The sequence below is a fragment of the Malania oleifera genome, chromosome 11 (assembly GCF_029873635.1).
Source record: "Malania oleifera isolate guangnan ecotype guangnan chromosome 11, ASM2987363v1, whole genome shotgun sequence".
NCBI lineage: Eukaryota > Viridiplantae > Streptophyta > Magnoliopsida > Santalales > Ximeniaceae > Malania > Malania oleifera.
This window is the reverse complement of record NC_080427.1, coordinates 35,010,963-35,036,845: the sequence shown is the minus strand read 5'-3', so window position 1 is coordinate 35,036,845 and position 25,883 is coordinate 35,010,963. Positions and strand designations below refer to the sequence as shown.

Here is a 25,883-nt window from a genome sequence, read left to right as displayed (position 1 = left end):
GAGGCTCAGCACCATACCATCTGCCCGAGCTCCCGCTTGGTGGACGGGTTTGGTCTCGTCCGAGCCCTCAACCAGCTCAGCATCTCTTCTATCTAACAACCAGCTCGGACCCCTTCTATTTGCGTTCCCTAGTGACGATTTACCTTGTCCGAGCCCCTCAATCTACTTGGATTCCCCTCTGGTCGGCGTCTCCGACCTTCCTCTGTCTCGGCTCGTACCATTGTGTGTATGCATACGGGGCATAATTTCCAACAAGGATAACATTTGCATAGAAATTAAGAAAAAATAAGTGAAGTACTCCTTAATTATGTATACTCTGAACACATTTATATAAAAAACACATAAAACAAAATAAAAAAAACATAATATGGCATATGACTTCGTACATGATTCATTTAATAAGCAAAAAAACATAATATGCTATAAGCATATGACATAATACATGATTCATTTAACAAGTAAAAATATTAATAAGCTAAACTCAATATAACACCTCTTCAAAACTTACTTCATATTATTATAGGACATATATATTTTTAGAACCATGAGTAGCCTCGAAGTAAGCTTTGTAGAAAGCAACTAGTTTATCCCTAGGAGGTAGAGTCTCCTTGACAGCACTAATAAACTCTTCAGACCATTTGTATAATTTGGGATACTTTTTATTTGTCAACAATTTTATTGTTTGTGTTTCTTGAATTGCTCCCATCCAATAACCTATGAAGATGGCAGCAATATCCACCAATCCAATTGACTCTCCTCCAAAGAATCTCTTATCTTTGAGCTCATTTTCAAGTATTTCTAGATAATCATGCGCTTCTTCCGATGCTTGGTCATCACCATGATAAGCTTTCCAAATCGAAGACATACACTGCAATACAATAAATAAATTAATATGAGTCTGGATACTTTTAACTACAAAAAAGAGATACTAAAAACTTGCACATAAGTATTTTCTAAGACAATTAATACACAAAGTGAAAGGCTTTTGCTTCTCTCTCTCCTCTCTCTCTCTCCATATTCCAAATAACTTTGATTCTCATTTTCTATCACAACACAATTTCAGACCTTGAAGGAAGAATTTAGATAATTTTTAATATAATTTATATTACAGTCAAATATAAAAATCCCTCTCATATTCTAAGTATTGGGTATGGGATTTGAAATCTCTCCTCGCTGCAAATAAAATATTATATATACACACACATACATACCTTTTCATCAATGAACTTAGCCCAGAAACGAGCCATGGCTCTCTGATATGGGTCTTGAGGCAAGATGGGATTGGTCTTCCATGTCTCATCCACGTACTCAAGAATCACAAGCGACTCGGCGATGGGTTTTCCGGCATGGAAGAAAACCGGAATCTTCTTGTGAACCGGGTTCGACTTCAGCAGCAACTCGCTTTTGTTCCTTATGTCTTCTTCTTCTATGCTGTCGTAGGTATGCCTTTGAGTTTAAGGGCAATCTCCACCCTCTGACTGAAAGCGCTAGCCAACAGTCGCAGTAGTACCTTCACTTCTTCTCCCATCTTAATTCGATCTGCCCTTTTCTTTTAATTTGCCACTTAAAATTCTCTGGAGACGTCCTTATATAGAGGAGGGCTAAGGGTGAAATTTTTCTTGCAGCCAAGCAAGCAACCAATTTTTTTATTGCCATTATTATATTGTATTCTAGGGAATAAGTTAATGTAGATTAGTTGTTGGGTCTTAAATATATTAAATTAAAGAAATAGTCAAGGTTGGTGGGCGGTTCAGTAGGACTTGGGGGACAAGATGTGGAAGGGATAATGAATTTTAATTTTAATTTTAATTTTTACTTTATTTTATATATGAAAATATAAAAATCTATTACTAAATTTGACAATAAATAATTATAGACAACCAATTTTATACGAGACTAACATAATAAAATTAGATAAGTTTTATTTCATAAAATGAAAATAAAGGAAAAAATAAAATTTGCATTAGAAATAAAAATTAAAAAATACAGAAAAGGAAACAAAAATAAAAAAATGGGTAAGCATTTTCAATTTCAAAATTCAAATTTGAAAAGAAGGATTCAACAATTGGACATGTGAGATGTAACGACTTGATTTTACATGTCATTTTTTTCCTTATTACATATATATATATATATATTAACTGTAAAATTTTACTGATTTGATATATCTTAATTTCAAATCAAACCAACATCACGGTTCAGATAGGTCCCGTGAAATCTGAGACACAATAAACTACCTAAACAGCTGGAAGCATAATACATACAACCATAACAATACATACAATACGAGAGTGTCAGAATATTTCCCAAAGTATGCATACACAACCATTCCAAAAATACCCTCATCAAGACTTAAGGACTACTCAAAAATGACTATCCAAAATACTCACCCTACAGTCAGGGCAGTACTGCAGTCCCCTCTACTTACGAGTCTGATCTCGTCTAACTGGATCATCTAAAAAATGTTAAATCACTCGAATGAGACACAACACTTAGTAAGACAAAATATGCTATTGCTCGTGTGTGGCACGTTAGTTTACATATTTGTAAAATCTGATTTAGAAACACCCTAATATCTGAATCTGAGAAAACACATATAAATAATGTACAGTATAGCTTATACCTATGTTACTTAACATAAACTGTTTCTCTGAATATTATATTAATAATATTTCTAATTTTCATAGATATGTCTTTCTGTTTCTTTATATCGAGATATATATATATATATATATATATATATATATATATATATAGATATATAATGTAAAGACCCAAAAAATTAAAATAATTAAAATAATTAGAAAAAATAATAAATAAAATTAATGAATTAATTAAAAGTATTAATCAATTAATTAGTTAAACATTATTAAATTGATGAATTAAATAAATAAATAAAAAGAAATAATATAAAGGAAAAAAAAAACTAATTGAAATAAGATATATATGTATATATACATGTAAATTATTATAATATATATATATATATATATATATATATATATCATAAATCAATCTGGATGATTCATCCAGATTGAAATTGGATCTTCAGAACAGAACCGCCTCCACCCCCCCCGGGCAATTCGTGTGGGTGCCCTCAGCTAGCTCCGTCTCCATCTCTCTCTCTCTCTCTCTCTCTCTCAATTTCTTGACGGATTTACAGCGAATCGGGAAACGGAAGGTGTCATTAGATTCCTGGTTCCGCTACCGACATTTCTACTGGAACAGATTTGTCGTAGGAACGACTTAGGCACTGCTCCTGGGAAAAGGTAACTTTTTCCTATTTTTTCAATTTCTCTTTAAATATGCTGTTAAATCGACGATCGAGCATCACCACGTGGTCTTAGTCGCAATTATCGTCATTTTGAGGTGGGTAAATTTTCAATTAGGATTTTCTAGGCTCCACTCCAAAGCGAGAGTAGAATTTAAAAAATTTAACAAATTAGTTATATTTGTGGGTATAACTATTAATCTGAAAATGATGGCCCTAGGAAATATTTAAATAGTCTTTTATTTATGAATAATTTAATAAAACTAGAGTTTTTGAATCAGGGTCCGGGTGAGCGCCGCAGGCATCTGTGTGGGATTCTTGTCGGTGTAATTCGAGGAATTCAGGTAAAGGAGAAATTTATATATTAAATCAGGTTTTTATGAATTAAAAAGGATTATGAGTTATTTATATATATTCGTTTTTATGTGGGTTTAAAATGCTAGCCATGAAATTTATGTTTTCAGAATTTAGGATTGTCGATATAGTTATGTATATGTGAAAGTAAACGAATGAAAGTGAAAGAAATTTTATAAGGAATTAAGTAAGAAATGAAATGTATTTTCAGCATACAAATGTTAATTATGGGTTGGCTTATTTTGTAAGGAATATATATGAATTTTATTGTTAAACTGTGTGGCATGAGATTCTATGCAAATATATATTAAATGTATGAAATGCGGGCTATGTGATAACCTAAATAAAAATGATATTTAAAATAATAAAGAGGAAAGGAAATTATCAGAGGCCTCGTCGACGAACATAAGGGATTCGTCGACGAGGGCATAATAGGGCAGCGTCGACAAAGCCAAGTTTCGTCGACCAGGAAATAGCGAGAAAGGTTTTAGAGCAGTCTGAATTTTGTCGATGAGGAGTGGGTTTTGTCAAAGAAATAATCCAACCAGTAATTAATGAATTTTATGAGTGCACAAGATTTTCATATAATCGACATTAAATAATGTAATGTGTTTATATATCCCACTAACAATCTATATCAAACTATAGTTCTATGAAAAAATAGATTGTGATGTTGATAATGGTTTACATGACTTCTTTAGGATTCAAAAACAACTATAATAATCAAATAATGCAAATGAGTCCATTATTGATAGAATTTTCACTTATCATGTGCAAAAGTAAATTTAAAGATGAAGTTAAAAATTCATTTGAACTTCACTCATCCTTTCAAAAATGTTTTAACATTCAGCACACTATAATCATTCTTACAAATATGGTATATGACTTTGATTATTTTGGAAGAATTTTAACAAATTTTCGACAACATGCCGTCTGTAAATAGAACATTTCCCAAACTTGCAAGTCACAAAAGTTCTTCCTAATTTTAGCAAAGCCAGCAGCAGTAGTACACAACTTAGGGTCTGTCTATACATATATGAAATTGTAGAAAAGATAAATCAAGTCCTAACAGCACAAGCAATACAGTTCCAGTATCTTCCAACAATTCACAATTCAGCATATGAATAGAATTAAATAAGCAACAGAACTACCAGCATGTAGTTCAAACTACGTTTTCCATACCTTCTAATGAGAGGAGCCACCATCTAAATTAATGAACCTACTTGTTATGGATATAGATCTTTATTTTTACTAGATTTTATGTATGTTCTTGATCTTCGTTTCCCTAATTGGGTTTTAAGTTGAGAGATTAATGTTGTTAGATCTTCAGTTAAGGAGTTGGGAGGCTCCTGTATTACTTCTAAGTTATAGTGTTTGGAAGATTTATTTGGGAGAAGGTTAAGAAAACATTGAAATTTAACAAACCTTCGACAACATGCCGTCTGTAAATAGAACATTTTCCAAACATGCAAACCACAAAAGTTCTTCCTAAGTTTAACTAAGCCAGCACGAGTAGCACACAACCTAAGGTCTGTCTACGCATATATGAAATTGCAGAAAAGATAAATCAAGTCCTAACAGCACAAGCAATACAGTTCTAGTATCTCCCAACAATTCACAATTCAGCATATGAATAGAATTAAGCAAGCAACAGATCTACCAGCATGCAGTTCAAACTATGTTTTACATACCTTTTAAAGAGAGGAGCCACCTGCATCATCTGGTCGAGATCGGCGCAGCATTTGTTCGAACTGCGCTTGCTTGTTCAGAATGGCTTCAAGCGCAGCCAGCTAGAGGCGGGGACTGGAGCATACTGTCAGCATATAATGTCGAGCTCCCGTGTCCACGCTGGGCACCAATTGTCAAGCGGGGTCGAGAAGCCTGGAGGAATGTCGATCCGAACCCACTGCGCCGTCCACACTGAGCACCAAAAAGGTTTGAGATTACTTACCTAGATGCGTATGTAAACACTAAATTTTTCTTGCAAATGTTTGTAGGACTGAACATCAAGCCCTTCATCTTAAGCAAATGAATTGACTTGTCCATGTTATCTAAAAACTAGCACAACATCCCACACCTAAAAAACAAACATAGAGTCATAAAATGAATTAACTAAAGTTGTGAAGTAATATATTTTGCAATCTTTTCTCAAATTTTAGAGCATCTTACTTTTTAGAGAGCTTGATTGAGCTACCAATAGGGCTTTCAATCTGGTTTCCAAGCTCCAGAGACCTGCTAACTAGAACTCATCTTATTGGGAAAAGACACTGATCCTGGTTCAATTCATAAAGGCCATTCGCAATCTTCTTAACTTCTCTTTTGACAATGCCATGCACTAGTTGTGGTTTTGAGTTATGGTTTTGAAAGGGGTTCTTGGGGAGTTTTGGAGTAACATCGGTACTGAATGATATTTATTTTTTTTTAATTTCAATGGAGAGAATATGTAAAGAAGTGTTTGTTTTTTGGTAGGAAAACTGAGCCAAATATCAATGGAGAGATACCAGGTTAGATTTCACACCAAAAATTTAACAAGCAATGTTGGTTGCTTCTTTATGTCATTTTCTTATGGATTAGTATGGACCATTTGATCAATAAATGGCCAAGGTTTACTCAAGCATTTTTTCTAGGAAGTAAAACATCACAAGGAAAAAGTAAATGAAATTTTCAACATGTGGAACTTCTAAAATTTTAACTAAGTATCAATCATTATGAAAATATGAACAAGACAAACATAACCATCTCTCATAATTTTAACTAACGGGTTTGTTATAATTTTATGGCATAAGCTATATCATTATTGTCTTCATTGTTGCTTGCTCTCAAATAGTAAGTGAAAATATAAGCTATTCCATTCAAGTAAAAAACACAAAGCAGCGTGATAATTTTCTTTTCAATAACACTGCTACTCTAAAAAATACATCTTTTATTTCTATTGTTAAACGCACGATATGTATTGTTGGCACACAAACTAACTCAGGTTTTTAGGACAGGCATTTATGGTTAACTTTCAGTAAAATAAAAGGGAGGAGCTAGGGTCTTCACTGTTCCATGCTGTAAGCCTTTTACAGAACATACTTATACAACCTTCAGTAACAAAACAATTATCAAGCCTTTGCTGACAAGAAATTTCTTTCCTTCTCTAATTTATATATTTGTACATGACAAAGACATTTGCTATTAAGCTTTCCCAAGTCCTTTAATGATTCTGTTAATTAAAATTCCCAAAAAGTATTGCAGTAGGATTTATGGTTAAAATAAAAGGAGCAGCATTGTGCAATATGCAGACAAAGTGTGTGTTTCTCTGCACAGGCACATGCATCTCTATATCTTCATGCAACCTAAACCAAGTTAACAACTCAAGCTGCATAAGTATCAATGCCTTGAAGAAGAAAAGTACCAATTCCAAGACATGGTATGCATTTGCAGACACTTTTCTTCCCCTTTTTATTGTAATAACTGACAAATCCTGATCCTTGGCAACTCTGACATTTTCCAGTCCATTCGTAAACCATTTCGTTACAGTCCTGCAACCCCCAAAAAAAACAATCGAAACGATAAAATTAGGCCAAATAGTGAAAGTGGTTTTGGGGAAAGGGGGGCAGCGAGGAAGTATATGCTACAGAAACCCCTTCAGATTCACATCTAACTATCTAGCATCATCCAACACAACCAATGCATGCACAATAGTCTCAAAACCACCAGTGCATAGGATCATTAGGCTATATTCAACCCCAGCTACCAAAATTAGAAGTGGCAATCAAGCTTTTGTATCTTTACAAAGAATCCCTAAATGCTAAAATGACAAGACAAACATAGTCCAAAATTATATGGTCATCCTTATTTTTTTTTTTTCCAACTCATAGATATCTTATTTAGGAATTAGGAACAACAAATTACAATGATTTATCCTTTTACAAATGAGGCGAAAAAATGATCCATACAAAAAAGAAAAATCAGAAAACAGAAATAAAATATAAAAAATAAAATAGAGAAGTAGCAAAAAGGCATGTAGCACTTAAATAAAAAAACTTATTTAACTGAGATATAATGTGGCACGGTTGATTTGTATTTGATCAAGCAAATGGGTCTCTAGATGAACGATGAATCAGCCATTTGCACATGCTACTTATGAAATATTAACTAGGAACAATATAATTTTCGTTCAGTAGGATGTTATACAATCAGAGAATTCCCACGCACACTAACGACATTTCCACACTTTCCACATTAGTTTCTGGAAGGAATTCATATCACTGTGTCGTTAGCATCCACAATAGCACTGCACGCATAATAAACCCAGCATTTTTGGACGAATCAAAGAATTTTCAAAGTCACGGTCAAAACCTTCGAAGAGACGCCTGTAGTTTACTCCAATAATTTCACTCTTTCCATTATTTGTATAGGACCAACAAAAGGTATTCTAATCTAAAGACTTGAACTTAAATGACTCAAGAAACCAGAGGGGGGAAAAAAGACCTCAACTTGCGGGTCGCAAAGGAGCCGACGATCGATCTCGTCCTGCAATACCGGAGATGAATAAGGAAACGTCATAGGAAGTGGAAGAGCATCACTGTCGTCGGCCAAATAGTTCTCTCGGTCGCGGGACCATCGCTTTCCCTTCGCATTCACCTTCACAGTGTCGTTTGCACCGCTTCGCCTAGAGGAGCTGTCGACGGCATAGGAGTCCGAGTACGAGCTGACCCGAAGGCCGCTGGAGACATCGGCGGGCGGAGGAAGCTGAAACCACCGAGGAAACTATGGGCGAGATGGGAGGTCGGAGGCGTGGATGCGAACGGTGAGAGGAGGGGAATGGAACGAGAGGAATGAGGGTTTTTAGCAACAGAAGATGGCACTGCTAGGGTTTAGCGGCAACGTGCAGCAAAATCGACCGTTTTAACTTTTCATATGATAATGTAGAGAGAGAGAATCCGATTATCTGAATATAAAGGATGGGAAGGAAGTATTAGTGATGATTTGGGAAATAAGAAGCTAATAGTGATGAATTTTTAAATTCGTCAGTAATGTTGTGAAATAAATTTTTTATTTTTTTTAAATAAAAAAAGTATTAGTAATGGTTCTAAAATTTGCCACTAATAAGGGATTAATAGTAACGAATTTTTAAATTCGTCACTAATATTGTGAATTAAATTTTTTTTATTTTTTTAAATAAAAAAAGTATTAGTGACGGTTCTCAAATCCGTAACTAATAAAAGGCCAATAGTGATAAATTTTCAAATTTGTTACTAATATTATGAAATAAATCTTTTATTTTTTTTAAATAAAAGAAGGTTTTGTGAAAGTTACCAAATCTGTCATTAATAAGGGGCTAATAGTGACGAATCTTTAAATTCATCATTAATATTGTGAAATAAATCTTTTTTACTTTTTAAATAAAAGAAGTATTAATGACGGTTCCGAAATCCGTCACTAATAAGAGACTAATAGTGACGAATCTTTAAATTTGTTACTAATATTGTGAAATAATTTTTTAAAATTTTTTAAAATAAAATAGGCATTAGTGATGGTTCCTAAATCTATCACTAATAAAGGCTAATAGTAACGAATCTTCAAATTCGTCACTAATATTATGAAATAAATTTTTATTATTATTTTTAAATAAAAGAAATATTAGTGACGGTTCCTAAATCTGTCACTAAAAAGTGTCTTTTAGTGACGAATATTCAAATTCGTCACTAATATTATGAAATAAATTTTTTTATTTTTTAAAAATAAAAGAAGTATTAGTGATGATTCCTAAATTCGTCACTAATAAGTGTCTTTTAATGACAAATCTTCAAATTCGTCATTAATATTATGAAATAATTTTTTTTATTTTTTTAAAATAAAAGAAGTATTAGCGACTGTTCTAAAATCCATCACTAATAAGTATCTTTTAGTGACGAATCTTCAAATTCGTCACTAATATTGTGAAATAAATTTTTTTTATTTTTTTAAAAATAAAAGAAGTATTAGTGACGATTCTCAAATCCGTCACTAGTAAGTATCTTTTAGTGACGAATTTTGATGATTCGTCACTAATATTATGAAATAATTTTTTTTATTTTTTTAAAATAATAGTAGTGATAGTTATTTAATCGTCACTAATAAGTGTCTTTTTAGTGACGGACTTGATTCGTCACTAATACTACAAAAATCGTCACTAATATTTTTCCGAGATAATTTCTGGGCAAAAAATGTTTTTTCGCGATATTTTTTGATTTTTAGCGACGAAATTATTAGTGACGGTTTCAAATTCGTCACTAATAGTGTCGTATTAGTGGTGGTTGTTAAGACCATCACTAATCCCCACTTTTAGTGACGAAATTGAATCCATCACTAATAATTTCGTCACTAGAAATTAATTTTTTTGTAGTGTCTAGTTGTATTTTTTATTTTTCTTATCATTGTTTGATTGTGTCTTGTGTATATTTCATCGTCGAATGCATGCATTAGTGGTTGTTGATTGTTTCGTGATTGATTGTATGCTTCCGCTGCAGACCTTTATCCACATGTGACTTGAAACGCACATCATTTGCCATTAGTTCATAACTGAATCAACAACCATCCTCAAATGCAAAAAACTCTCAATTGCTCAATTTTCCAAGAACAAAACAATCATAACTTTAGAAACAAAACAACACTGTAAACACTTTATATTTTGACGGATAATTTAAGTCTCACAAATCAAACTCAAAAAGTCCAAAGACTTTTACGACTAAAACTCAATTTTATGAGGGCAGATTCAATCCCTCTTCAAATTAATTTCACAAGAAATCCTCAATTCTCATAAATAGATCCTGTTTTCAATTCCTCTTCAAACTCAGTTAACACGAACATGCACCAGTTATCCCAAGTTAAACAGAAACCCTCCAACAGTGTAAATAATGAGCACAAACGAAATCCACAAATTACCTCCAATATCTATGTTTCTTTTTTTCTTTTTCTTTTTTTTTTAAATTCAACACAAGATGTTGTAGCTGGAGCCAGGAGACGTAGCTGGAAACGCGTGAGGAGCTGGAGACGCGTTGCAAGCTGGGGCAGTTATCCACCATTTAATTTAAATGGAAACATCTTTTTTTTTATTTATTGTATTTAATTGTAATTGATTCCAAGCCCTATAAATAGAGAGATTTGGAGAGTTGTGAGATGTATAGAGAACAGAGAAAAGAAAGAGAGGAGGAAGAGAGTAAGAGGAAGAAAGTTGTATTTTTTTAGCGATTTTAGTGAATTTGTGGTGTGCTCCGTGGACGTAAGTTGATATTGACCAAACCACGTAAATTTTTTGTGTTCATAATTTTCTGGTTGCTCACAGGGTCCTAACAAGTGATATCAGAGATCGATTGGAGCAGGAAAAGCCAGATCGGAGTCGTACACCAAAATCAGAGCTCTATCCAATGGTTCGAAATTATTTTTTGAGGCCACCATCATCTTCACCTCGCCAAGACGAAGCCAACCATGCAGCCGGAGCTCGAAAGGAGCTTAGAAGAAGCTACACGTGCCACCACGCGCCTAGCCAGAGCACGACTCCTCGCCACGCGCCGATCACGCACCGGTAACCTGCCGCTCACGCGCCACACACGCGCCCACGCGTCTTCCTCGCTCGAACCGTCTCAACCCGACCCAAAAACCCAACCTGGACCCAGATTTGTATCCGACCTGCCGCCTCAGAATCCGGCCACGTCAACGGCGTTGAGGCAGCCGCCACGTCAGCGCGCCATGCCAACAAGTGGGCCCCACACTGCCACGTCAGCCGATAGGCCCAAAGTGCGGGCCAACGGTGCCATGCCAATAGTCGGCCCTATAGTGCCACGTCAGCATTGACCAGTTTGACCTAAACTTTAACCGAGCTTTTCGAAGTCTTTTTGGGTCCATTTTTCGAACAACTTGAACCATTTCTAAGGGTTTTCGACCGTTTCGGATCCAACCGTGCTATCCATTTGAACTAATTCCACCTCTAAATCAGCGAATCGAGATGTCAAACGAAAAGAGCTCAAAAATCTAAATGTTCAATGGCAACAATTTTGGTTTCTGGAAAATGCAGATAGAAGATTATTTGGGAAGGAATTGCACTTACCATTGAAGGGTAAGCCAACATTTATGAACGAGGACGAGTGGGAGTTGCTTGATTGAAAAGCACTGGAGCCATCAGAATGATGTTGTCAAAGTCTGTGACATTCAATATCAAGCATATATCATCCACCAAGTCTCTGATGGATGCGCTTTCAAATATGTACGAGCAGTCATCAGCCACTAACAAGATACATCTAATGAAAAGATTATTTACTATGAGCATGTTTGCAGGTGAAAGTTTTAGCAGACATTTGAATAATTTCAATGAGTTGTCGGATCAACTCGCCTCAATCGGGATAACATTTGATAATGAGATTCGTGCCCTACTGATTCTCAATCAGTTACCCGAAAGTTGGAATGGTGTTGTTACTGTCTTTAATAACTCCGCAGGAAAATCAAAACTTGTATATGATGAGGTTGTCAGCATGATTTTGACGAAGAAAATAAGAATGCAGTCAAACCATGGTTCCACTTCGAGTTCAGCCTTGAACATGGAAAGTCAATGCAAAGGAAACAGGCATGGACGATCAAACAACCGCGGAAGATCTAGGCTTAGACGGTCTAAATCTAGAAATCCCAGAGGTTCTCAGGACACAGGTTCCAATGGCACAAAAATTATTGAGTGTTGGAACCGTGGAAAAACTGGTCATTATAAGAATCAATGTAGAAGTCTAAAGAAAGAATATGAGACGAGGGCAAAGACAGAAGCTAATGTTGCTTTAGAAAATGATGATTTGTTGATCTGCTCTTTGGAGAGCAAAAAAGAGTCTTGGATGTTAGACTCTGGGGCTTCATTTCATGCCACTTGCAGCAGAGATTACCTAGAGGAGTATACATTAGGTAATTTCGATAAAGTATATCTGAGCAATGATCAACCTTGAGACATTGCCAGTATGGGAACAGTAAAGATCAAAATGAATGGATCAGCATAGAAACTAAAAGATGTCATGTATATTCCAGACCTGAGAAAGAATTTGATCTCAGTCGATCAATAACATATCTTTCATTGGTGATGAATGGAATATATCGAAGGGTACATTGACAATTGCTCGAGGTAAGAAAAATAGTACTCTTTATGTAACTCCTGATGCATACATGTCTATTACAGTTGCTACAAGAAATGATGATAGCAACTTATGGCATCAACAACTCGGACACCTGAGTGAGAAGGAACTTAGGGTGATGCACTCAAAGGGTAAGTTGAGTGATTTACAATCAGTGAAGATTGACACATGTGAGAATTGCATATTTGGGAAACAGAAGATAGTCAGTTTCCACAAAAACATCAGTACCCCAAAGAAAGAGAGACTTAAGCTAGTCCATTCAGATGTATGGAGACCAACAACCGTTTCGTCCACAAGAGGGAAGCATTACTTCATCACATTTATCGATGATCATTCACGAAAGGTATGGGTTTACTTCCTGAAATATAAATCTGATATTTTTTATGCTTTTAAAATTTGGAAAGCAATGGTAGAAAACGAAACTGGTTAAAAAATCAAGAAGCTGAGAACAGATAACAGTGGTGAGTATATTGACACCAAGTTCAAGAAATTATGTTATAAGCATGGTATCAAAATGGAAAGAACTGTGCCAGGTACGCCTCAACACAACAACGTAGCCGAACGAATGAACATAACGTTGACAGAAAAAACCAGAAGCATGCGTATACAGTCAGGCTTACCAAAGATGTTTTGGGAAGAAGCAGTCAACACAGCAGCTTATTTGATTAACAGGAGTTCATCAGTACCATTGGACTATAGTCCACCGGAAAAAGTTTGGAATAACAAAGAGGTAAGACTTTCATATTTAAAAGTTTTTTGTTATGTTGCATATGTACATATCAATGATCATGTCAGGAATAAGCTAGATCCGAAATCCCGGAAATGCACTTTCATCAGTTATGGTGGAGATAAATATGGATATCACATTTGGGATGATGAAAATAAAAAAGTAATCAGAAACAGAGATATGATTTTTGATGAAAAGGTGATGTGCAAAGATAGACACACAACAGAATATACAGATTCTAAAACAACCTTTGTAGATGTGGATGATGTTTTAGAAGATGTAAGGACACGTCAGTAGAACACCGAGAATCCTCAGCAGAATACTGAGATTCCTCAAGCAGAGGAACATGTGGAGTAGTTTGTTGCACCACCACCTCCTACTCCAGCACCAGAGCTTAAGAGATCTTCTCGACAACATGTACCGAACAGGAGGTATGTGAACCATTTACTTCTTACAGATGAAGGAGAACTTGAATGCTATGTTGAAGCATGTTAGGCAGGAGATTCGAGCAAGTGGGAGCTTGCAATGAAAGATGAGATGAAGTCTCTTAATTTCAACAAAACATGAGAATTAGCTAAGTTGTCCAATGGTAAGAAGGCTCTTCACAACAAATAGGTATACAAGATCAAAGAATAGCATTATGGATCCAAGAGGTATAAAGTTCGGTTAGTAGTCAAAGGTTTCGAACAGAAGAAAGGAATTGACTACACTGATATTTTTGCACCAGTTGTCAAACTGACAACCATCATATCTGTTCTAAGTATTGTTGCCTCAAAAGGTTTACATCTTGAGCAGTTGGATATGAAGACGAAATTTCTTCACGGTGATCTTGATGAGGAAATTTATATGCAACAGCTAAAAGGACTTTCAGTAAAAGGTAAAGAGAATCTATGCAAATTGAAAAAGAGTTTGTATGATCTCAAACAAGCTCCTAGACAGTGGTACAAGAAATTCGACAGCTATATGCAAAGGAACAATTTTCAGAAGTGCAATGCCGACCACTGTTACTACTTCAAAAGGTATCGTGCTAGTTATATTATTCTACTATTATATGTTGATGATATGCTAGTCGCAGGATCAGATATAGAAGATATCAGAAAATTGAAGTAGTAATTGTCAGAGGAATTTGATATGAAAGACATGAGTTCTGTAAAGCAGATTTTTGGGATGCGGATCTCTAGTGATAAGCAACAAGGCACGTTGCAGTTATCTTAGTCAGAGTACATCAGACTTTGGTTCTGTAAAGCAGATTCTTAAGATGCGAATCTCTAGTGATAAGCAACAAGGCACGTTGCAGTTATCTTAGTCAGAGTACATCAGCCGTGTTTTACAGAGTTTTAACATAAGCAACGCCAAGACTGTAAATACACCATTTGCAGGTTACTTCTGTCTCTCAAAGGATCAATCTCCCCAAAAAGATGAAGAGAACAACTTCATGGCTAAGGTACCATATGCCTCATCCGTTGGAAGTCTAATGTATGCTATGTTTGGTACCATACCAGATATTGGCCAAGCAGTGAGAGCTGTCAGCAGATATATGTCAAATCCAGGGAATACACATTAGGAAGCAGTGAAGTGGATTTTGAGATATCTACGTGGCACTATTGATAAGTGTCTATGTTTCAGCAAAAGCGATTTGAAAATGCAAGGATTTGTAGATGCTGATTTTGCAGGTGAAATTAATCATCGCAGAAGCACCACCAGGTATATATTCACTGTTAGTACAACAGCTGTTAGTTGGATGTCACAGATACAGAAAATTGTTGTTTTTTCCACTACAGAAGTTAAGTATGTAATAGTGACAGAAGCTAGTAAAGAGATGATTTGACTTCAGAGTTTGTTAACGGAGCTTGGATTAAAGCACGAGATGAATGTTTTGTATAGTGACAGTCAGAGTGCGATACATCTAGCAAAGAACTCCGCATTTCATTCCAGAACTAAGCATATTGGATTGCGTTATCACTTCGTCAGATCTCTGATAAAGGATGGCGTAATGACACTTGAAAAAATCCAAGGTAGCGGAAATCCGGCAGGTGGTGACTATAGAGAAGTTGAAGTTGTGTTCAACTTCAGTTGGTCTTCATGCCTGAAGACATATTTTGAGCACATTATTTATTCATGATACTAATTGAGGAGGTGTCTCCGTCTCCAAGTGGAAGATTGTTGTAGCTTAAGCCGGGAGACGTAACTGGAAAAGCGTGAGGAGCTGGAGACGCGTTGTTAGCTGGAGCAATTATCCACCATTTATCCACCATTTAATTTAAATGGATGAAACTTTTTATTTATTTATTGTATTTAATTGTAATTGATTCCAAACCTTATAAATAGAGAGTTGTGGAGAGTTGTGAGATGTACAAAGAGCAGAGAAAGGAAAGAAAGGAGGAAGAGAGTAAGAGGAAGAAGAGAGTTGTATTTTTTCGGCAATTTTAGTGAATTTGTGATGTGCTCCGTGGACGTAGGTCGATATTGACCTAACCACGTAAATTTCTGGTGTTCATAATTTTCTGGTTGCTCACATGGTCATAACACAAGAAAACCTCTAAAAAAATACAAGAAATCCTTAATTCTTTGCAGATAGAGATGCAGCAGGGAGTGCAGAACAGGGGAGATGCGAGTGTAGAACAGGGGATATGGTGCGTGCGACAGTTGAGGAGACGGTGTGACGGTCCCAAATGAGGCAAGTGGGATGTTGCTGCAAACAATCACACCGACGACAGTGCGGGGAGACGTCAATCTGTTTTCGGTTTCAGGATTTTGTTCGTCAATGAATTCTGCAATGATCTACTGCGTGGCGAGAAGAACCAGGCCTCGCCGGAGAGACGGGCACTTTTGCCTCAAATTCGCCGGCGAAGGAAGAAGATGACATGACCGCCAGCTGTAGTCTGGAGGGAAGAGAGACGATGATGGGGTTGTCGTTGTTCTTGACAGCAGCAGCGACGAGAAAGGAGGTGGAGAAGAAGAAGTGGTGGTGGTGGAAGATGAACAAGAAACAAAGGAGCAGAGGTCGATCTGTCTTCTGTAATTTTCCCTATTAGCAAATCAAAATCGGAACGATTGTTGGTCACGCAGGCGACGGCACTAAAGCTCTGAAATCATGTTCTTCTTCTCCCTTTTAATTTTCTCTAATTTTTGTATTTTTTGTGTGTAATGAATCTACCCGTATGAGCTATATGAATGGATCAATTTCAATAGGAAAATGGAATGAAAAAAATGAATGGATGAATTTCAATAAGAAATTAGAATGAATGGAATGAATGATTGAATGGAGATTTACTGAATGCAATAAAAATGGAAATGAAGTTACAGGTTGGCTGGTTCGAGAGAGCCACTCTCCAAACGAAACAAAGAGACAAACAAATTCCCAATTTTCTAGCTTCTATTCCTGCTCCCCTTAACTTTATACCTAGCAAACTCTAACTAACTATTCTGGAATACCCCCTGCGCTCTACTACAAGTGGCCCCTTAACACGTAAGCAACAATGAGCCGTTAAGGGAGTTCGGCCCAGCACCCAGCCCAGCTACCACGTGATCCACGCCTCGGCCCACGACGACTCGAGCTGCGAAGAGCCAACCTGCGAATGGCCAACCTGCCCACGCGCTCACTCTGTTCGGCCTCTTCTGACGACCCCAGCTCAGCACCATCTGCCCGAGCTCCCCTGTGACGGGTTGTCTCGTCCGAGCCCTCAACCAGCTCAGCATCTCTTCTATCTAACAACCAGCTCGGACCCCTTCTATTTGCGTTCCCTAGTGACGATTTACCTTGTCCGAGCCCCTCAATCTACTTGGATTCCCCTCTGGTCGGCGTCTCCGACCTTCCTCTGTCTCGGCTCGTACCATTGTGTGTATGCATACGGGGCATAATTTTCCAACAAGGATAACATTTGCATAGAAATTAAGAAAAAATAAGTGAAGTACTCCTTAATTATGTATACTCTGAACACATTTATATAAAAAACACATAAAACAAAATAAAAAAAAACATAATATGGCATATGACTTCGTACATGATTCATTTAATAAGCAAAAAACATAATATGCTATAAGCATATGACATAATACATGATTCATTTAACAAGTAAAAATATTAATAAGCTAAACTCAATATAACACCTCTTCAAAACTTACTTCATATTTATTATAGGACATATATATTTTTAGAACCATGAGTAGCCTCGAAGTAAGCTTTGTAGAAAGCAACTAGTTTATCCCTAGGAGGTAGAGTCTCCTTGACAGCACTAATAAACTCTTCAGACCATTTGTATAATTTGGGATACTTTTTATTTGTCAACAATTTTATTGTTTGTGTTTCTTGAATTGCTCCCATCCAATAACCTATGAAGATGGCAGCAATATCCACCAATCCAATTGACTCTCCTCCAAAGAATCTCTTATCTTTGAGCTCATTTTCAAGTATTTCTAGATAATCATGCGCTTCTTCCGATGCTTGGTCATCACCATGATAAGCTTTCCAAATCGAAGACATACACTGCAATACAATAAATAAATTAATATGAGTCTGGATACTTTTAACTACAAAAAAGAGATACTAAAAACTTGCACATAAGTATTTTCTAAGACAATTAATACACAAAGTGAAAGGCTTTTGCTTCTCTCTCTCTCTCTCTCTCTCCATATTCCAAATAACTTTGATTCTCATTTTCTATCACAACACAATTTCAGACCTTGAAGGAAGAATTTAGATAATTTTTAATATAATTTTATATTACAGTCAAATATAAAAATCCCTCTCATATTCTAAGTATTGGGTATGGGATTTGAAATCTCTCCTCGCTGCAAATAAAATATTATATATACACACACATACATACCTTTTCATCAATGAACTTAGCCCAGAAACGAGCCATGGCTCTCTGATATGGGTCTTGAGGCAAGATGGGATTGGTCTTCCATGTCTCATCCACGTACTCAAGAATCACAAGCGACTCGGCGATGGGTTTTCCGGCATGGAAGAAAACCGGAATCTTCTTGTGAACCGGGTTCGACTTCAGCAGCAACTCGCTTTTGTTCCTTATGTCTTCTTCTTCTATGCTGTCGTAGGGTATGCCTTTGAGTTTAAGGGCAATCTCCACCCTCTGACTGAAAGCGCTAGCCAACAGTCGCAGTACCTTCACTTCTTCTCCCATCTTAATTCGATCTGCCCTTTTCTTTTTAATTTGCCACTTAAAATTCTCTGGAGACGTCCTTATATAGAGGAGGGCTAAGGGTGAAATTTTCTTGCAGCCAAGCAAGCAACCAATTTTTTTATTGCCATTATTATATTGTATTCTAGGGAATAAGTTAATGTAGATTAGTTGTTGGGTCTTAAATATATTAAATTAAAGAAATAGTCAAGGTTGGTGGGCGGTTCAGTAGGACTTGGGGGACAAGATGTGGAAGGGATAATGAATTTTAATTTTAATTTTAATTTTTACTTTATTTTATATATGAAAATATAAAAATCTATTACTAAATTTGACAATAAATAATTATAGACAACCAATTTTATACGAGACTAACATAATAAAATTAGATAAGTTTTTATTTCATAAAATGAAAATAAAGGAAAAAATAAAATTTGCATTAGAAATAAAAATTAAAAAATACAGAAAAGGAAACAAAAATAAAAAAAATGGGTAAGCATTTTCAATTTCAAAATTCAAATTTGAAAAAGAAGGATTCAACAATTGGACATGTGAGATGTAACGACTTGATTTTACATGTCATTTTTTTCCTTATACATATATATATATATATATTAACTGTAAAATTTTACTGCTTTGATATATCTTAATTTCAAATCAAACCAACATCACGGTTCAGATAGGTCCCGTGAAATCTGAGACACAATAAACTACCTAAACAGCTGGAAGCATAATACATACAACCATAACAATACATACAATACGAGAGTGTCAGAATATTTCCCAAAGTATGCATACACAACCATTCCAAAAATACCCTCATCAAGACTTAAGGACTACTCAAAAATGACTATCCAAAATACTCACCCTACAGTCAGGGCAGTACTGCAGTCCCCTCTACTTACGAGTCTGATCTCGTCTAACTGGATCATCTAAAAAATGTTAAATCACTCGAATGAGACACAACACTTAGTAAGACAAAATATGCTATTGCTCGTGTGTGGCACGTTAGTTTACATATTTGTAAAATCTGATTTAGAAACACCCTAATATCTGAATCTGAGAAAACACATATAAATAATGTACAGTATAGCTTATACCTATGTTACTTAACATAAACTGTTTCTCTGAATTTTCTATTCATAATACTTCTAATATTCATAGATATGTCTTACGGTTTCTGTAAATCCAGATATATATATATATATATATATATATATATATAGATATATAATGTAAAGACCCAAAAAATTAAAATAATTAAAATAATTAGAAAAAAATAATAAATAAAATTAATGAATTAATTAAAAGTATTAATCAATTAATTAGTTAAACATTATTAAATTGATGAATTAAATAAATAAATAAAAAGAAATAATATAAAGGAAAAAAAAAACTAATTGAAATAAGATATATATGTATATATACATGTAAATTATTATAATATATATATATATATATATATATCATAAATCAATCTGGATGATTCATCCAGATTGAAATTGGATCTTCAGAACAGAACCGCCTCCCCCCCCCCCCCGGGAAATTCGTCTGCGTGCCCTCAGCTCGCTCCGTCTCCATCTCTCTCTCTCTCTCTCTCTCTCTCAATTTCTTGACGGATTTACAGCGAATCGGGAAACGGAAGGTGTCATTAGATTCCTGGTTCCGCTACCGACATTTCTACTGGAACAGATTTGTCGTAGGAACGACTTAGGCACTGCTCCTGGGAAAAGGTAACTTTTTCCTATTTTTTCAATTTCTCTTTAAATATGCTGTTAAATCGACGATCGAGCATCACCACGTGGTCTTAGTCGCAATTATCGTCATTTTGAGGTGGGTAAATTTTCAATTAGGATTTTCTAGGCTCCACTCCAAAGCGAGAGTAGAATTTAAAAAATTTAACAAATTAGTTATATTTGTGGGTATAACTATTAATCTGAAAATGATGGCCCTAGGAAATATTTAAATAGTCTTTTATTTATGAATAATTTAATAAAACTAGAGTTTTTGAATCAGGGTCCGGGTGAGCGCCGCAGGCATCTGTGTGGGATTCTTGTCGGTGTAATTCGAGAATTCAGGTAAAGGAGAAATTTATATATTAAATCAGGTTTTTATGAATTAAAAAGGATTATGAGTTATTTATATATATTCGTTTTTATGTGGGTTTAAAATGCTAGCCATGAAATTTATGTTTTCAGAATTTAGGATTGTCGATATAGTTATGTATATGTGAAAGTAAACGAATGAAAGTGAAAGAAATTTTATAAGGAATTAAGTAAGAAATGAAATGTATTTTCAGCATACAAATGTTAATTATGGGTTAGCTTATTTTTTAAGGAATGTATATGAATTATATTGTTAAACTGTGTGACATGAGATTCTATACAAATATATGTTAAATGTATGAGATGCGGGCTACGTGACAACCTGAATAAAAATGATATTTAAAATAATAAAGAGGAAAGAAAATTATCAGAGGCCTCATCGATGAACATAGGGGATTCGTCGACGAGGGCATAAGAGGGTCTCGTCGACAAAACCAAGTTTCGTCGATAAGGAAATAGCGAGAGAGGTTTTGGAGCAATCTGAATTCCGTCGACGAGGAGTGGGTTTCGTCGACGAAATAATCCAATCAGTAATTAATGAATTTTATGAGTGCACAAGATTTTCATATAATCGGCATTAAATAATGTAATGTGTTTATGTATCCCACAAACAATCTATATCAGACTATAGCTCTATGAAAAAATAAATTGTGATGTTGATAATGGTTTACATGACTTCTTTAGAATTCAAAAACAACTATAATAATCAAATAATGCAAATGAGTCCATTATTGATCGAATTTTCACTTATCATGTGTAAAAGTAAATTTAGAGATGAAGATAAAAATTCATTTGAACTTCACTCATCCTTTCAAAAATGTTTTAACATTCAACACACTATAATCATTCTTACAAATATGGTATATGACTTTGATTATTTTGGAAGAAATTTAACAAATTTTCGACAGCATGTCATCTGTAAATAGAACATTTCTCAAACTTGCAAGTCACAAAAGTTCTTCCTAGTTTTAGCTAAGCCAGCAGCAGTAGTACACAACCTAAGGCCTGTCTATGCACATATGAAATTACAGAAAAGATAAATCAAGTCCTAACAGCACAAGCAATACAATTCCAGTATCTTCCAACAATTCACAATTCAGCATATGAATAGAATTAAACAAGCAACAAAACTACCAGCATGCAATTCAAACTACGTTTTACATACCTTCTAATGAGAGGAGCCACCTTCTAAATTAATGGACCTACTTGTTATGGATATAGATCTTTATTTTGACTAGATTTTATGTATGTTCTTGATCTTCGTTTCCCTAATTGGGTTTTAAGTTGAGAGTTTAATGTTGTTAGATCTTCAGTTAAGGAGTTGGGAGGCTCCTATATTACTTCTAGGCTATAGTGTTTGGAAGATTTATTTGGGAGGAGGTTAAGAAAGCATTGGAATTTAACAAATTTTCGACAACATGTCGTCTATAAATAAAACATTTTCCAAACATGCAAGTCACAAAAGTTCTTCCTAAGTTTAACTAGGCCAGCACCAGTAGTACACAACCTAGGGTCTGTCTACGCATATATGAAATTGCAAAAAAGATAAATCAAGTCCTAACAGCACAAGCAATACAGTTCTAACATCTCCCAACAATTCACAATTCAGCATATGAATAGAATTAAGCAAGCAACAGATCTAATAGCATGCAGTTCAAACTATGTTTTACATACCTTTTAAAGAGAGGAGCCACCTGCATCATCTGGTCGAGATCAGCGCAGCATTTTTTCGAGCTACGCTTGCTTGTTCAGAATGGCTTCAAGCGCAGCCAGCTAGAAGCGGTGACTGGAGCATACTGTCGGCATATAATATCGAGCTCCCGTGTCCACGCTGGGCACCAATTGTCAAGCGGGGTCGTGAAGCCTAGAGGAATGTCGATCCAAATCCGCTGCGCCATCCACGTTGGGCACCAAAAAGGTTTGGGATTACTTACCTAGATGCATATGTAAACACTAAATTTTTCTTGCAAATGTTTGTAGGACTGAACATCAAGCCCTTCATCTTAAGCAAATGAATTGACCTGTCCATGCTATCTAAAAACTAGCACAACATCCCACACCTCAAAAACAAACATAGAGTCATAAAATGAATTAACTAAAGTCGTGAAGTAATATATTTTGCAATTTTTCTCAAATTTTAGAGCATCTTACTTTTTAGAGAGCTTGATTGAGCTACCAATAGGGCTTTCAATCTGGTTTCCAAACTCCAGAGACCTGCTAACCAGAACTCATCTTATTGGGGAAAGACACTGATCCTGGTTCAATTCATAAAGGCCCTTCGCAATCTTCTTAACTTTTCTCTTGACAATACCATGCTGCAGTTGTGGTTTTGAGTTATGGTTTTGAAAGGGGTTCTTGGGGGGTTTTGGAGTAACATCGGTACTGAATGATATTTTTTTTTTAAAAAAAATTTCAATGGAGAGAATATGTAAAGAAGTGTTTGGGTTTTGGTAGGAAAACTGAGCCAGATATCAATGGAGAGATACCAGGTTAGATTTCACACCAAAAATTTAACAAGCAATGTTAGTTGCTTCTTTATGTCATTTACTTATGGATTAGTATGGACCATTTGATCAATAAATGGCCAAGGTTTACTCAAGCATTTTTTCTAGGAAGTAAAACATCACAGGGAAAAAGTAAATGAAATTTTCAACATGTGGAACTTCTAAAATTTTAACTAAGTATCAATCATTATGAAAATACGAACAAGACAAACATAACCATCTCTCATAATTTTAACTAACGGGTTTGTTATAATTTTATGGCATAAGCTATATCATTATTGTCTTCATTGTTACTTGCTCTCAAATAGTAAGTGAAAATATAAGCTATTCCATTCAAGTAAAAAACACAAAGCAGCGTGATAATTTTCTTTTCAATAACACTGCTACTCTAAAAAATACATCTTTTATTTCTATTGTTAAACGCACAATATGTATTGTTGGCACACAAACTAACTCAGGTTTTTAGGACAGGCATTTATGGTTAACTTTCAGTAAAATAAAAGGGAGGAGCTAGGGTCTTCACTGTTCCATGCTGTAAGCCTTTTACAGAACATACTTATACAACCTTCAGTAACAAAACAATTATCAAGCCTTTGCTGACAAGAAACTTCTTTCCTTCTCTAATTTATATATTTGTACATGACAAAGACATTTGCTATTAAGCTTTCCCAAGTCCTTTAATGATTCTGTTAATTAAAATTCCCAAAAAGTACTGCAGTAGGATTTGTGGTTAAAATAAAAGGAGCAGCATTGTGCAATATGCAGACAAAGTGTGTGCTTCTCTGCACAGGCACATGCATCTCTATATCTTCATGCAACCTAAACCAAGTTAACAACTCAAGCTGCATAAGTATCAATGCCTTGAAGAAGAAAAGTACCAATTCCAAGACATGTTATGCATTTGCAGACACTTTTCTTCCCCTTTTTATTGTAATAACTGACAAATCCTGATCCTTGGCAACTCTGACACTTTCCAGTCCATTCGTAAACCATTTCGTTACAGTCCTGCAACCCCCAAAAAAAAACAATCGAAACCATAAAATTAGGCCAAATAATGAAAGTGGTTTTGGGGAAAGGGGGGCAGCGAGGAAGTATATGCTACAGAAACCCCTTCAGATTTACATCTAACTATCTAGCATCATCCAACACAACCAATGCATGCACAATAGTCTCAAAACCACCAGTGCATAGGATCATTAGGCTATATTCAACCCCAGCTACCAAAATTAGAAGTGGCAATCAAGCTTTTGTATCTTTACAAAGAATCCCTAAATGCTAAAATGACAAGACAAACATAGTCCAAAATTATATGGTCATCCTTATTTTTTTTTTTTCCAACTAATAGATATCTTATTTAGGAATTAGGAACAACAAATTACAATGATTTATCCTTTTACAAATGAGGAGAAAAAACGTTCCATCCAAAAAAGAAAAATCAGAAAACAGAAATAAAATATAAAAAATAAAATAGAGAAGTAGCAAAAAGGCATGTAGCACTTAAATAAAAAAACTTATTTAACTGAGATATAATGTGGCACAGTTGATTTGTATTTGATCAAGCAAATGGGTCTCTAGATGAACGATGAATCAGCCAATTGCACATGCTACTTATGAAATATTAACTAGGAACAATATAATTTTCGTTCAGTAGGATGTTATACAATCAGAGAATTCCCACGCACACTAACGACATTTCCACACTTTCCACATTAGTTTCTGGAAGGAATTCATATCACTGTGTCGTTAGCATCCACAATAGCACTGCACGCATAATAAACCCAGCATTTTTGGACGAATCAAAGAATTTTCAAAGTCACGGTCAAAACCTTCGAAGAGACGCCTGTAGTTTACTCCAATAATTTCACTCTTTCCATTATTTGTATAGGACCAACAAAAGGTATTCTAATCTAAAGACTTGAACTTAAATGACTCAAGAAACCAGAGGGGGGGAAAAAGACCTCAACTTGCGGGTCGCAAAGGAGCCGACGATCGATCTCGTCCTGCAATACCGGAGATGAATAAGGAAACGTCATAGGAAGTGGAAGAGCATCACTGTCGTCGGCCAAATAGCTCTCTCGGTCGCGGGACCATCGCTTTTCCTTCGCATTCACCTTCACAGTGTCGTTTGCACCGCTTCGCCTAGAGGAGCTGTCGACGGCATAGGAGTCCGAGTACGGGCTGACCCGGAGGCCGCTGGAGACATCGGCGGGCGGAGGAAGCTGAAACCACCGAGGAAACGACGGGCGAGATGGGAGGTCGGAGGTGTGGATGCGAACGGTGAGAGGAGGGGAATGGAACGAGAGGAATGAGGGTTTTTAGGGGCAGAAGATGACACTGTTGAGTGTAAAGAGCCGAAAAATTAAAATGATTGAAAAAAAAAAAAGGATAAAATAAATAAACAAATAAAAGGAATGGGCTGGCGTGGAAAAAGGAAAAAATTAAATTAAAAAAATTAAATTAAATTAAGATAAATTAAATAATTAATTATTAAATTAAATATTTTTATATTGAATTTAAAAAAAAAAACTAGTTAGAATAATATATATAAGTAAGTTATTATAATATATATATAAATATATATATGAGATAAGATATATATAAGATTAGTATAAGTTAAAGTAATAAATATATATAAATATATGTAAAG

General features: G+C 35.3%; 3 protein-coding genes and 1 pseudogene across 3 annotated transcripts; all 4 read right to left on the bottom strand.

Annotated features, from left to right (window-relative positions):
* Positions 1 to 517: 517 nt before the first annotated feature.
* On the bottom strand, positions 518 to 1,528 carry LOC131167467 (probable glutathione S-transferase; annotated as a pseudogene).
* A 3,793-nt stretch (positions 1,529 to 5,321) lies between these two features.
* Positions 5,322 to 17,323, bottom strand: LOC131167466 (protein disulfide-isomerase SCO2-like). Its single transcript, XM_058126270.1, has 5 exons — positions 17,246 to 17,323; positions 16,272 to 16,514; positions 8,102 to 8,362; positions 7,023 to 7,149; positions 5,322 to 5,545 (listed from the first exon to the last, which is right to left on the bottom strand). The coding sequence occupies exons 1-5, from the start codon at positions 17,321 to 17,323 to the stop codon at positions 5,442 to 5,444; spliced, it is 813 nt and encodes a 270-aa protein (XP_057982253.1). The 3' UTR covers positions 5,322 to 5,441.
* A 224-nt stretch (positions 17,324 to 17,547) lies between these two features.
* On the bottom strand, positions 17,548 to 18,798 carry LOC131167300 (probable glutathione S-transferase). The gene is made up of 2 exons (XM_058126055.1): positions 18,316 to 18,798; positions 17,548 to 17,972 (listed from the first exon to the last, which is right to left on the bottom strand). The coding sequence occupies exons 1-2, from the start codon at positions 18,628 to 18,630 to the stop codon at positions 17,622 to 17,624; spliced, it is 666 nt and encodes a 221-aa protein (XP_057982038.1). The 5' UTR covers positions 18,631 to 18,798; the 3' UTR covers positions 17,548 to 17,621.
* Positions 18,799 to 24,073: 5,275 nt separating this feature from the next.
* On the bottom strand, positions 24,074 to 25,551 carry LOC131167465 (protein disulfide-isomerase SCO2-like; the record flags this gene model as incomplete). Its single annotated transcript, XM_058126269.1, has 2 exons — positions 24,074 to 24,241; positions 25,195 to 25,551. Coding segments are annotated over 2 exons (525 nt in total), but the record flags the coding sequence as incomplete, so codon positions are not given.
* Positions 25,552 to 25,883: the final 332 nt, after the last annotated feature.

What these genes read in the sequence shown, in the direction of transcription:
- LOC131167466 (XM_058126270.1), bottom strand. Translation starts at nt 17,323, where the DNA reads ATGGTACGAGCCGAGACAGAGGAAGGTCGGAGACGCCGACCAGAGGGG. An exon ending in GATTGAGGGGCTCGGACAAG is followed by an intron (nt 16,515 to 17,245) that starts GTAAATCGTCAC and finishes ATTTGCTAATAG; the next exon opens with GGAAAATTACAGAAGACAGA. An exon ending in CATACCATGTCTTGGAATTG is followed by an intron (nt 5,546 to 7,022) that starts GTACTTTTCTTC and finishes TTTGGTGCTCAG; the next exon opens with TGTGGACGGCGCAGTGGGTT.
- LOC131167300 (XM_058126055.1), bottom strand. Translation starts at nt 18,630, where the DNA reads ATGGGAGAAGAAGTGAAGGTACTGCGACTGTTGGCTAGCGCTTTCAGT. An exon ending in CTAAGTTCATTGATGAAAAG is followed by an intron (nt 17,973 to 18,315) that starts GTATGTATGTGT and finishes ATTGTATTGCAG; the next exon opens with TGTATGTCTTCGATTTGGAA.